Source organism: Lithobates pipiens, unplaced genomic scaffold (genome assembly GCF_037356315.1).
Source record: "Lithobates pipiens isolate NorthernLeopardFrog02 unplaced genomic scaffold, aLitPip1_a1.2 Scaffold_10, whole genome shotgun sequence".
NCBI lineage: Eukaryota > Metazoa > Chordata > Amphibia > Anura > Ranidae > Lithobates > Lithobates pipiens.
Window position 1 is genome coordinate 184,431,703 of NW_027507686.1, and position 13,422 is coordinate 184,445,124.

The 13,422-nt window shown below is 42.5% G+C and overlaps 1 protein-coding gene across 2 annotated transcripts in view; it reads right to left on the reverse strand.

The window, feature by feature from the left end:
- Positions 1 to 531: 531 nt before the first annotated feature.
- Positions 532 to 13,422, reverse strand: part of IFITM10 (interferon induced transmembrane protein 10) — a 36,275-nt gene continuing 23,384 nt past the window's right edge. For both annotated transcript variants that reach the window (XM_077460556.1, XM_077460567.1), the window contains exon 3: positions 532 to 4,031. In XM_077460556.1, coding sequence (XP_077316682.1) covers positions 3,882 to 4,031 — 150 coding nt within the window. In that variant the 3' untranslated portion in view covers positions 532 to 3,881. The remainder of the gene's footprint in view (positions 4,032 to 13,422) is intronic.

Sequence of the window (13,422 nt, forward strand, 5' to 3'; positions counted from 1 at the left end):
ATGAAAATTAATGAAAATCTTAACCCCTGTCTCTAAATGCAAGTTAATTTTACGGTGTTCATATGTGATGCCATTACCATCGACACTTCTAAATTCTGCCATAGATGGCAACTATTTCAAAGAGCAAATCTAAACAAGGCAAAAAAATAATTCCGCTTCCGTGATGCATGTTTCTTGCAGTGTCAATCAAAAGTACACAGAGAGGTGGTTGGTACAAACCATAAGAATCAGTACCAGGATAGGGTGGTCCAGGTCCCAGGGCAAGGATCCAGAACTGTGCCCCCTGCATATTATAGAATAAGTGCACCACCCTGCATCCATTCTTTGCCTCTTGCTTGCCCGCCTGCCCACCCCTTGTCCTGGCTCCGATGAGAAGGTGTTAGGAATTGCACTGCATATTAACTGCTTTCCCAAAGATATTATTGTTTACACAATTTCTCATATTCCACAAGTTTCTTTTTTAAGACATTTTTCTGATTTTTAAAATAGACTGAGGTTGTTCTGTAAGGCTAATAAAGTAAATGGAATTAATCACGATAGAGACATAGTATATTTATTTTTCCTCAAAATTTCAATTCAAATTTTACAAAACTCTTTTACATTTAAGGTACTGCCGCTTCAATCTGCTGCTTAAAATCATAGCTGTTAGTTATTATTAATTGTAATCTGCTGTTACACAACACGGTCTCTATTTAACCCTTACGTTACCATGACATTGAAGACTGTATTTAACATTTTAATGCAAAGAGTAATGATGTGCAGCAACCAATCACAAATCAGCTTCTGGACATCTGGTATAATCAGACATGTGAAAGGTAACTTCTAACTGGTTGTTAAGGTTTACTACACTTTAAACATTAAAACCTGATCTGCTGACTCCAATTTTTTCTTAAAAGAAAAACTATGTTTAAAACCCAGCTGAACTTTCAGTTTAAGGCCCCTTTCACACATGCGGATGGTATGTCCGTATTTCATCCATCCGTTTGCGGATGAAATACGGGCATACATTCATCCCTATGGGATAGCGGGTGTCTGCGGATGAGCATCCGCAGACACCCGATATCGTCTGCCTCCGCTACTGTCCGATTCTGCAGACGGAGGAAAATCCTATTTTTCTATCCGTCTGCAGAGCGGATCGGATGAACACGGACAGACGGTCCGTGCTCGTCCGATCCCCATAGAGGAGAGCGGAGAGCTGACAGGGCAGTCCCTGCACAGTGTGCGGAGACCGCCCTGTCCGCCGCCGGCTCAGCGGGGACAACGGATTGATCCCCGCTGAGCGAGCGGATAATCACGGGGCGGATCATTACTGATCCGTCCCGTGTGAAAGAGGCCAAAATCCGTTAAACACATTTCTAGCACATCAAAACAAAAGGTTTTCTTTAGAAAGCAGCCACAGCCTGAGTAGAAGAGCCTGTCCCCTGCCAGCAAGCTGCTGAGAAGAACCCTTGCTCCCTTTGTGACAGTAGTGGTCACTTTGTGGAAGTTTAACACACTCCCTGCTGATTGGAGAGGTCTAGTTCTGACTCAGCAGAGAGACCACTGACACCACACACCACACAGAGAACAATGGTCCTTCTCTACAGCATGCTGGCGGTGAAAGGCTTTTCTACTCTGGCTGCTTCCTAAATAAAATACACTGTAAGACTTTAATTGAAATGTAATATTCAATTAAGCTTTAATTAATAGGGTTTTCCTTTTACCATTATTTTTAACGTAACACTTTACTATAATACGCATCATTTACAACATCGTCTATTAAATATCAGAACATTACGTTCTTGTTTATGGCTTGTGTGTCTTCTACAGTCACTTGATCTGATAATGTATTATTGTTGTGAAGCTTATAAAAAGTGTAGCAAAGAAAAATGGTGTTATTGAATGCTTTCATTTAACTTCTGTTATATATAGCTGGCATCTGATTGGTTGCTGCATCTCAGTTTTTAAAGATGCCACAGTGTAGGTCACAAAGAACTCTAATATACTACAGAATTTTACACATTATATCCCACCCACAAAGCAATACTTGCTGTCCAGTTTTCATATGGATTAACCTAATAATACTAATATAGAATGAATATATGGATAAGGTTTAAAGCGGAGTTCCACCTAAAAGTGGAACTTCCACTCATTTGTCTCCTCTCCTCCTCTGGTGCCACAGTTGGCACCTTTCTGGGGGGAGGGGGCACAGGATGCCTGTCGTTGTCAGGTATCCTGTTCCCACTTCCGGGAGTCCAGGCCACGGCCCGTGACATCACCGCAGGGCTCCCTCCTCCTCTCCCTGTCACGCGGCCAGTAGGAGAGAGGAGCTGGGCCTCACGCATGTGCAGTAAGGTTCCTGACGTGAAGCGTAAGGCTACACCGCCGGGTACCCTTAACCACAATGGTGGCGGCAGCACCCGACAGCTGATAGAAACATCAGCTGCGGTGCCGACATCGCTGGACTCCAGGACAGGTAAGTGTCCTATTGTTAAAATCCAGCAGCTGCAGTATGTGTAGCTGCTGGCTTTTATTTATTTATTTATTTTTTGGGTGGAACACCGCTTTAACCTTCACATGTAATGTTCAATGAGGTCATTGTTAAACAAGCTGTCACCTTACGCAGAGTCAATTCAACTTGAAGTGAGATGTACGATGAAACTCTAATCCTTTGATCATAAATGACCTGTGTCAGGGTATCAGATGGTTTTATATCACTAGTATTTGGCCAGCCTTTGTCAACCTACTTAACCAATGGAATTAATCAATGGAATTAATTTTAAGGTCTCAGGGAACCCTTGTTAAAACCACTTCATTGGGGGTCAGTAGGAAAAATGACCCCTACACTTGGTAGGCAGTGGAAAACATGCTACCCATACCGTCTTGATCAAAATTTTACCCTTACAGACAGCTAAAACGATCATTGGTGGCCTACAGCTGGTTCTGCCAAATAGAGTTGGCCCCAGAACTATGCAGACATCATCAAAGGGAGGTCAATCTGCCCCAGCTCAAGGATTTTCTAGCAAACTCTGAAGGAACTACAAGGTTCCATGGGACTGGTTGAGAATGGCTGGTTTAGGCAATCAACCTTCTGGTGTTACAGGCCCTGTCCCTTTTTCTCGACTCATAACCTTTTAACAAAAAAAAAATCTTCCTTTGCAGGTCCACCAAAGGGTACAAAAGCGAGGCACTTTCTAAAGAAGCTCATGTGAAAATACCCATTAGACATTTTCCATTAGGATGTGTAAAGGTAGAATCTACATTTTATTCAGGCCTTCCTGAGATCCAGGCCTGTGGTGCTTCAGAAGGTAACGATCCATGGATTTTTGTTCTCATGTGTTTTGGTAAATTATTTCATGATTATTATGTCACTTATTATTTGATAGATAAATGTAAAATATGAACCCAAAGGGCAAGAGGTTTTACTAATGCAATAACCTACTCAGATCACATTTTGCCCCTCTCCATCATAGACACACTCTTGTAGAAAACTTTAGTCCTTTATTGGAGGGGATATGACCAGTTGCCACAGAGATGCTCTAAATTCACACACTGGGCTGTTTTTAAAGAGGCACGTGAGTGGAGGAGCGTAGAGCAGTCCAGCCTTCCATTAGGACGTTCCTCCCCCTGTGGTTCAAAGAGAATTAACTTGTTTGCAAGTAATTTTTTGCATATTAGCTGCCATCAGCCAACTGGAGGCTACCTTATGGCGAGGTGCTGATGACATCACAGTGAGATCCGGACAATTATGGGTGGATGTTTTAAAGAATAAGGGGAGGTTACTGAGGCTTACCGCTATGTCTAACTACACTGCACAGAGCTAACTGTTACAGTATAGGATAAAGAGCTTTCTCCTGCTCTAAAGAGAATATCACTCACAGTCTATACAGACAATTATTGTTCTAGTAGTCAGGAGCTGGGGAACGCAGGTACAAAAGCACAATAATGATAGTGAGAGTTGCAAGTGCTGAGCTGGTTATATTAAAGAGTCGCGCTGTCTTAGCATCTTCTACAGCTCCACTGAGGTCGTTCAACAGTTTCTTGTCCCTGACCTGCAGGATGCAAAAAATAAAAAATAAATCAGTTAGCAGCATATAATGTTGCATCTAGTATGAGCACATTTTTGCTTTAAAGGCTAAGTTCACCTTAAAAAAAAAATAATACTAAATGTATGTTTTTGCAGGTTAAAAAATATGCATGTATTATTTTTTTTCACAGGAGCTTGCAGAACATTACACCAGCAATCAGTGGATCACCGAAGCAACAACAAGCTCCTGCAAACTCTCCCTCTAATGCCGCGTACACACGATCAAATTGTCCGGCGTACTTAGTCCACCGAAACGCATTTTACCGGACAATTCGATCGTGTGTGGGCTTCAGCGGACTTTTCCAGCGTAAAGTCCGGCGGACTTAGAAAGTATTTTTGCAGTTCAATCTTTCCGCCGGACTTGGGTTTCAGCGGGCAATACGTTCCTCAGTATGCTAGTCCGGCGGACTAAGAATGACGCATGCTCAGAAGCAAGTACGAAAAGGAAGCTATTGGCTACTGGCTATTGGACTTCCTTTTTCTAGTCCCGTCGTATGTGCTGTACGTCATCGCGCTAGCAAACGCCGGACTTTCTGTGTGTCCGTGTGTGGCCAAGTCCGTTCGGTAGAAAGTCCGCCGGACTATCCGCCGGATTATTTGCCGGACTAAGTATGCCGGACAATTCGCTCGTGTGTACGCGGCATAACTTTATGTCCATAACTCTGTGTTGACCTTCAGTTACAAAGCTGAAGGCATAGTGAATGGAATATGAGGGTGCTCATCAGTGCCCAGCAATCTCCATTGAGCTCTACAAGCCACCTGCCGCAGTGGAAGACAGGACTCATAGTTTTCTCATTCAGAGAGCTCTATGAATGAATGGCGCCACTGTGTGAGCAGAGCCCCATACAACCACACCAATTTTAAAATGTGACAGCTGGTGTGGATCCCCTACTCACTGTCATGTCACAGGAGAGTGAGGGGGCGAGGGTGGGGCTCTTAATAGTAACATCTTACAAGTTATATCCTAAATATGGTAATATGGTCTTAAATGTGATGGCTGCATTCGTTTTCTTTTTAGGCTTTGTTTTGTAGCACCCTCCTAGTTGGGTGCTACTATAAATAGGTAAATGTAGTTATTTTTTAGCTCTGCTGTAGCCAGTGGAGCTGATTTGTATATTTGAGCTGTTCTGGGCTCTGCAGCTGCAGGCTTGCCTGTCTCCCTCTGTCTTTCTATAAATCTTTGGAGCATAGTGGGTGGAGAGGGTAGAGACTGGGCTGACCTGGTATACAGCTTCAGCCAATCCCTGGTCAGTAGAATGACCAGCAGGGGGCTGAGAGGTGTATATAGGATGTGGACCATAGAGCAGCAGGGGCCTTTACGTACTGGAGAGTGATCCGATCTGGAAGTACTGTTAAATCTTCCAGGTCTCTGGGAAGCTGCATGGAGTTCTGGATGATTCTAGCTTAGCAAGTAGCTGAAGGGTCATCCCCAAATCACAGGAACAACCAAGCAATATCCATAGAGGATGTTTTCAGGAGGCTCATGGTGCAGTTAATTGACTGTTGCCAGTGTGCCCCTTATTTGCTAGAGGAACTGTTCCAGACCTGCTGGCCAGTGTTCTTCCATGGTGGGATCCCCCATGCTGATTTTTTTGCTATTTTCTTTTATAGGAGACGTTTTTATACCACAGTTAACTGTTTGCCAGTCCTCCTTCAAGTTTGTTAGTTCTGGGTATCCCAAGGCTTTTCCCATCACCTATCCCAGTTCTACAAAACAAAAATAAACACAAAAAAGACACTATCTGCCTGCTCACTGTGAGAAGGACTGAGTGAAACTTTGTGCACCTGGCATAAAATACTCAGTGACAGGCTGTTTGCAAAACCTGGGTTAAACAACAGGACTAGTAGAGAGTCCTTGCTGCATGTGGGGGCTCGTCAGTAGGATCCCTGCATGCAAGTGGCCATTACTATTAGCAGCCAGAAAAGCCACAGCCAGTAACATTGTGCATGCATTGTAAGAGGAATTCTCTTTTAACAACTAACTGAATATGGAAGTGCTTAAACTGTGCAAAGTTAAGTGAACGTGGAAACTTTTATGCCACCAGGGTTAAACAGCGGGCCCAGTATAGAGTCTGCACTACACTTTATTTACCTGGTGATCTGGCCAGTAAGTCTGTTTTTCAAAAGAGCACGCTCTGTTGCAGATGTAGCAGTGGATGAGACAAAGCACTTACTGCTGACAGGGGTGCTTACAATGATCTAATTAATTTTCTTATTAAAACCTTTATTCCAAAAGGAAAACAGTTGCTGTAACTGCTTAAAAAGTGTGAGCTGGAGTTTGGCTTAAATGTGTCTAAAACTGCTAGTCCATCTAACGCTGCCCTCCATTTAGACTGACAATGCTTCTGTCCAAAGATGTCCCTGTGCTCCTTCATCCAGAGTTGGGGCACTCTAATACAGGAGGTGTGTTATGAAGGAGAAAACGAAATGGTTGCACACTGGAGCCAAATGAATGCTTGATAGAAAATCTTTATTGTCAGATGCCAGACAATGGTACAGGAATCACAGTTGACGCGTTTCACACAAGTGTACTATGCTTGTTCACAAAATAGATGTGTTCTCTGCACAGGCTACTTAAAGTAAATGCCTAAGTGAAGCCAAACCCAAAATCACCTGTGCTAAGAGAACAGCTGATGCACATATGAATACACATCTCCATATTTAAATAAAAAAAACATTACATAGAATGTAATACAATAAACAAGAAAACAAAAGAAAAAATATAAAGAAAAAGAAAAAAAGAAAAATTGATTGAACCAATGACCACACCTAAATACAATATAAAAATAAAACCGAAAAATTGTGATAGGTAAAAACACTAAAGGAAAGACAACTGGCAATATACACTAATGCTCATGGTCATGAGCGTGTGTATATTGTACATATTAAACCGGAATGAAGAAGTATTGGTGTCTGTCTCAGTGCATAGATTGATAAGCACCAGCTAATATATGAAAATTTTTATAAAAATGCATAAAAAATCCCATCCTCCATAACTTCACATTCCTAAAACATGACTACACTCTGCTACATATTATAATATAAGCTGTGAAAATAAAGCAGAATGTCGTGTCCAACAAATGTATATATATGACTATGGACACAGCGTATCTCTTCCAACTGCTAAAAATAGCTAGGTAAATTTGTGGCAGAAAACTAACAACATCATCATGGGGAAGCCACCTGTCTAACTGACACATTGCTTTACATGGAGTGGATCGCCCATCAAAGGGCAGACACAAAAAAAAAAAATATATATATATATATATATATATATATATATGGCAAATCATAGCAACCAGATATCTGAAGCGAGAAAAAGCACGCTTGTCCATGTCTCACATCCAAGGGAATGCGGCATAAACAACGGTGAGTATATATAACTTAACAACTATATCTCCTTCGCATATTGGAGTAGCTCTAAATTGACCTTTGTCAGCAGGATCAGCCCAAGGAAAGACTGTAGAATAAAGAGTTCCAGCCACTGCCCAGCAAAACAGGTGGTAAAAAATCCATGTCGCCACACAATGGGCAAAAAAAAAAACCTTCAGTCCCACGAGAGGGAAAGAGTAAAGACAAACTTAAACATGGAAGTGTGTTATGTCCCATTCAAAGTTTAACCCAAATGGTGTGCATGTTATAAACTGAAAAATCCGAAAAAAAAAAACCCTCTTGCAGAGGAGTTTAAATATATCACCCCCTCTCTTAGGTGTTTGGATCTTTTCTATGACCTGTACCCCTATTACTGAACTGTTACCATCATGATATTGATTGAAATGTCGAGCAACATTAGTAGACAGATTTTTCTCGATGATGTAGAGATGTTCCTGGAATCTGTCTCTTAAGCCCCATACACACTATTAGATTTTCTGCAAATTTTTGTCTTCAGATTTGACAATACCATGTAGTGCAAGGGCCTGCCCGATTGCATACAAATTGAAACTCTTGAAGTTTGACCTCATATTATATGGCTTTGGTAAATCTGAAGACAAAAATGTGCAGAAAATCCAATAGTGTGTATAGAGCTTAAGTCACTTGGTGGTACGCCCTATATATTGTACATTGCAAAGTCTGCATGTAACAAAATATACCACATATCGGTTATTACAACTGTGAGAGGATTTTAACCTATGCTCTTTGTCATTAGAGAATGAACGTACTATGTCACCTTTAATGATGTGTTTTCAGCAGTAGCAACCAGCCGCCCCACATTCATAGCTGCCTTTAAAGTGCAGCCAAGTGGTAGATCTAATAATGGTGGGATCAAAAAAGTTTGGTGACAGAGAATTACCCAGTGTGGGGGCCCATCTAGACACAAAATTGATGCCTTCTTTAAGGAGCTCTGCACAGATCCGGTCATCAAAGAGGATAAATAAATATCTGTGTACAAGTCTCTTGATGTCATCAAACTCCTCACTGAAGGGCGTGTTGAGAAGAGTGGGTCTCTTTTTATTGAAATGCCTTTTCTTTTTGCAACTATCGCACTGACCAGTTCCTTTCAAGAGATCCTATTTTTAGAATTGGCAATAGACAATGCATATATCTTGGCTATCTCCTCTGTACAAAACAAGAATACAGGACCCGCACCTCCTTATCACAGGTATGTTGATCACTACATATTCTGCAGACTCTTAAAAATTGACCAACGGGGATGGGCCATCAACAAGGTGTTGCCGGATAAAAGCTTCCTATATAGACTGGTATGAATGTCTGCTCCAACACCACACAAGTGAATATGTAGAAAATCTAGAAAAATTATTTTCTGTTACACTGTCCCGTGAACTGTAAGTTCATGTCATTCTGATTTAAATATACCAACAAATTAACAAGGGAGCCAAGACCAATATCCACGATGAAAATCAGATCATCGAAATAGCGATAGAACATTCTAATCAAAGATCTAAAGGGATTGTTGCCTCCATATATGGGATGGTGCTCCCACCACCCATATATAAATCTGCAAGTGAGGGCAAAAATTTGGCTCCTGTAGCTGCTCCGCATTTTTGGAGAAACCATACTCCATTGAAAATAAAAAAATTGTGTGTTTAACCACTTCAACCCCAGAAGAATTTCCCCCCTTCCTGACCAGAGCACTTTTTGCGATTCGGCACTGCCTTGCTTTAACTGACAATTGTGCGGTTGTGCAAAGTGGCTCCCAAACAAAATTGACGTCCTTTTTTTCCCCATAAATAGATCTTTCTTTTGGTGGTATTTGATCACCTCTGCGGTTTTTATTTTTTGCGCTATAAACAAAAAAAGAGTGTAAATTTTGGGAAAAAAACACATTATTTTTTACTTTTTGCTATAAATAAATAAATATCCCCCAACAATATATAAAAAAAAACCATCACAGGGAGCAGAGATCAGTGTCACTTGTTGCTAGGCAGAACGGGGAGATGCTTGTTTACTATAGCATCTCCCCGTTCTCCTCTCCACGAGACGATCGCGGGTATCCCCGCGGCGATCGAGTCCACGGGACCCACAACCTGACTCACGGAGCTTCCTGCGAGCACGCCCCTGCCGCCTTTTAAAGGGCAATGTACAGGTACATGATTCTGCCTGTACGTGTCCTTCTGCTGACGTATATCGGCGTGAGGCGGTCGGGAAGCGGTTAATAGATATTGAAGCAGATCCAAAACAAACAATCTGTATTCCACACTGAGGTTGGAATCATTTTCCAAGTAAAGACCAACTGCCTCCAATGCACAATCATGGGGGATAGAAGGATAAAGGCTGGAAAACGTTGCAGGTAATCCAATGTACAATATATAGGGTGTACCACCAGGCGAGGAGACAGATTCCAGTAACATCCCCACAGCATCCAGAAAATTCTGTCTACTTATGTTGCTCGACACGTCAATCAATATCACGATGGTAACAGTTCAGCAAAAGGAGTACAGGGCATAAAAAAGATCCAAACACCTAAGAGAGGGGGTGATATCTTTAAATTCCCCTGTAAAAGGGAGTTTTTGGGGGTTTTTCAGTTTATAACACACATACCATTTGGGTTAAACTTTGAATGGGACATTACACACTTCCATGATTAAGTTTGTCCTTACTCGTTCCATCTCATGGGAGTGGAGGGCTTTTTTTGACCATTGCGTGGCGACATGGATTTTTTACCACCTGTGTTGCTGTGCAGTGGCCAGAATTATTTATTCTACAATCTTTCCTTGGGCTGATCCCGCTGACAAAGGTCAGTTTAGGTCAGTTTAGAGCTACTCCAATATGCGAGATATAGTTATTACGTTATATATACTCACTGTTTTTTTTGCCGCATTCCCTTGGATGCAGGACATGGACAACAGTGCTTTTTCTCACTTCAGATGTCTGGTTGCTAGGATTTGCCACATATACTGTATATATACTTTTTGCATCTGGCTTTTGATGGGCGATCCACTTTTAAAATTGAACTCCTAGGCATGCAACCAAATGCACATACACATACTGTATATAAAACCATCTGAGCAGTTACCACTACTTCTATTAAAGAAGACGTATGGCTGACGCTCTTTTGGCCATACTTCTCCTGTGGGTCACAGGAATGCACTTAACGCTACACTCCTGCGATCCAGATTAATCTGACAGCGAGCTAAAGTCCATTGTCAGCTGATGTCATAGAGCCCATCCAGGCTCTGCAGGGATCCCAACAACAATGTCAGGATCCATCCACATGCCTGACCAGGAGCTGGTTCAGGCTCTTAGCGTGCCGCTAGGAGACTGAGCCAGCTGCTCCCACCTTTCCACAGTCCAGCTCCAGTGAGTGCTGCAGGGCAGAGCACAGAGTGGTCCCTGTCACTGCTCAGAGCAGACCTGAGAACTGAGCGATCAGCTGTCTTTGATCGCACAGTTCTCAGTGTAGAGCCAGCAGGGGACAAATGCAGCAAATGTGATATACTTTCCTATCTATTTACCAATGCTAGCATCATAGGGATTGAGAGAGTGAAGTTCTGCTTTAAAGTGGAGGGGAAGGGGAAGCTCCGCTTGTCTGCCTTCTCCCCCCCTCCGCTGCCACATTTGCCACCTTTTGGGGGGGGGGTACCTGGTTTTGACAGGTACCCAATCATACTTCCAGCGAAGTGACCCGGAAGTTCGGCCCCTACCTACTCCCCCCCCAGCAGACGGGCCATTGAGAAGGCACAGTGCAATTCACGCATGCACAGTAGGAAACCAGATGTGCAGCCACTTCACTGCTGGTTTCGCTTAGCTAAGAAGGCAAAGCACCCAAGAGCTGTTTCAAGATTTGGCTTGGATGAGGACACCGCTGGATGCCTAGACAGTTAAGTGCCCTAATAGTAAAAGTCAACCCATTTAATTTTTAAAGCAGTTGTTTAAGCAGAATATAAAAACACACTCAGAAAAAAATGCCAAAGATATTTGTGTTTTACTAGTTAGAACCCTTCTTATGAATCCCTGCACATCTCTCAGTTGCTGAGATCAAATCTCATCTGTTGTTCAGCAGCTGATGCTACATTGTTACATTGTGGTTCATTTACTAAAATTGGAGAGTGAAAAATCTGGTGCAGCTGTGCATGGTAGCCAATCAGCTTCTAACTTCAGCTTGTTCAATTAAGCTTTAACAAAAAAAAAAAACCTGGAAGTAAATCAAACCCAGACAGTTGGAAGACAAGGCATTTTGCCTTGTGTGGGACGGCACTGGAATAGGCATGTAATGTTCTCTTAGAGCAGAAATTCCCAACTTAGGGCTAAAAACATGTATCAGTGGGCCCATGGCATGTTAAGAAGGCCAAAATGAGTTATACTGCCAATAGTGTCTTACTGATCAATATATGGTGAATTCTGCTGACATTTACAGTATGTTATATGGCAAGAACTGCTCATCGAACTACGAAGAGATATATACCCTGTTTCCCCTAAAATAAGACCTAGCGTGATTGTCGACGATGGCTGCAATATAAGCCCTACCCCCCAAATAAGCCCTGGTTAAAGTCCTTCTATGTCTTATTCTCAGGGTAGGGCTTATTTTTGGGAAAGAGTGTGGGGTTTATTTGGGGGTTAGGGCTTATATTGCAGCCATCACCGACACTCATGCTAGGTCTTATTTTAGGGGAAACAGGGTAGAAGCCCAAGCAAGTTTTATATAGGACAAATATTATTTCTGTGTATACAATACAGTTTCCAAACACCTTCCACAACTTTAATAAAAGGGAAAACTATTTTTAATGGTTTACCCTAATTTTTATTCCTGTGCAACTAAGTGCGGTGCGATTTGCAGCCCATTCATTTGAATGGGCTAAAATTGCTAAAACTGCACTGTATCACACAAAAAGTAGTGCATGCACTACTTTTAAAAAAAAACGCAGGAGATTGCGCACATAGCATGTTTTGAATGCAGTATAGGAAATATTCACAGAAAGCTGGTTTCCCACACCATATTCTGGTATGAATGAGCCCTTAACCAGCCCTCAAAATTTCCACTCGCCTGCTCGCATTTAGTGAGTGGAAATTAGTTGAGGGCGAGTGTGGAGCAGGGACAGACTGGGCCGACTCCCGGTTGAAAGCTTCTGTCAGAAGCAGTGTGACCTTTTTTTTACAGAGCATCTGATGCCCTGTAAAAAAGGCTGCACCGCTTCTGCCAGAAGTGATCAGCCAACTGTCAGGAGGAGAGCCAGTCAGATCACACAGAGAGCGGATATTCCACTGTGACACAACTTGTATATGAAACACCGGCCGCTGTTAAACAAAGTCACACCTCCTGGACCAGCTCTTATATTGAATTGATGGGCACTGATGAGGCTGCACTTATGGGCACTGATAGGCTGGATTTATGGGCACTGATAAGCACTGATGAGGCTGCACTGATACCCTGCATTGATGGGCACTGATAAGATTGCACTGTTGGGCAGTGATGAGGTGGCAATGATTAGCTGCACTGATAGGCCTGCACTGATAAGGCAGGCAGCACTGATGTGGCTGCACTGATTGCCACTGATGTGGCTGCACTGATGGCCACTAATGAGGCGGCACTGATGGCCACTGATGAAGGGGCAATGACGGACACTGATATGCTGCTCTGATGGGCACTAATAAGGCTAAACTGATAAGCTGCATTGAGAGGCTGCACTGATGGGCACTGATATGCTTTATCTTAATATTGTTAATTTGTTGTTACTAATATTTATTTTTGTATCTTTTTGTAAAATCTGCATGAAACATTTAACAGTGTCATTTCATGAGATAATTTAAGAGGGTGTGTTTAGGGGAGGGATTAGGAGCGGGGCAGGGTAGGGTTTGGGTGGGGTAACTGGTAGCGAGTAACTCTTAAGGTCTGGCTAGTAGCTCAGGACTTTAAATTAACTGATGTGATATTGACTATAAAATAGGAATGTGCAACT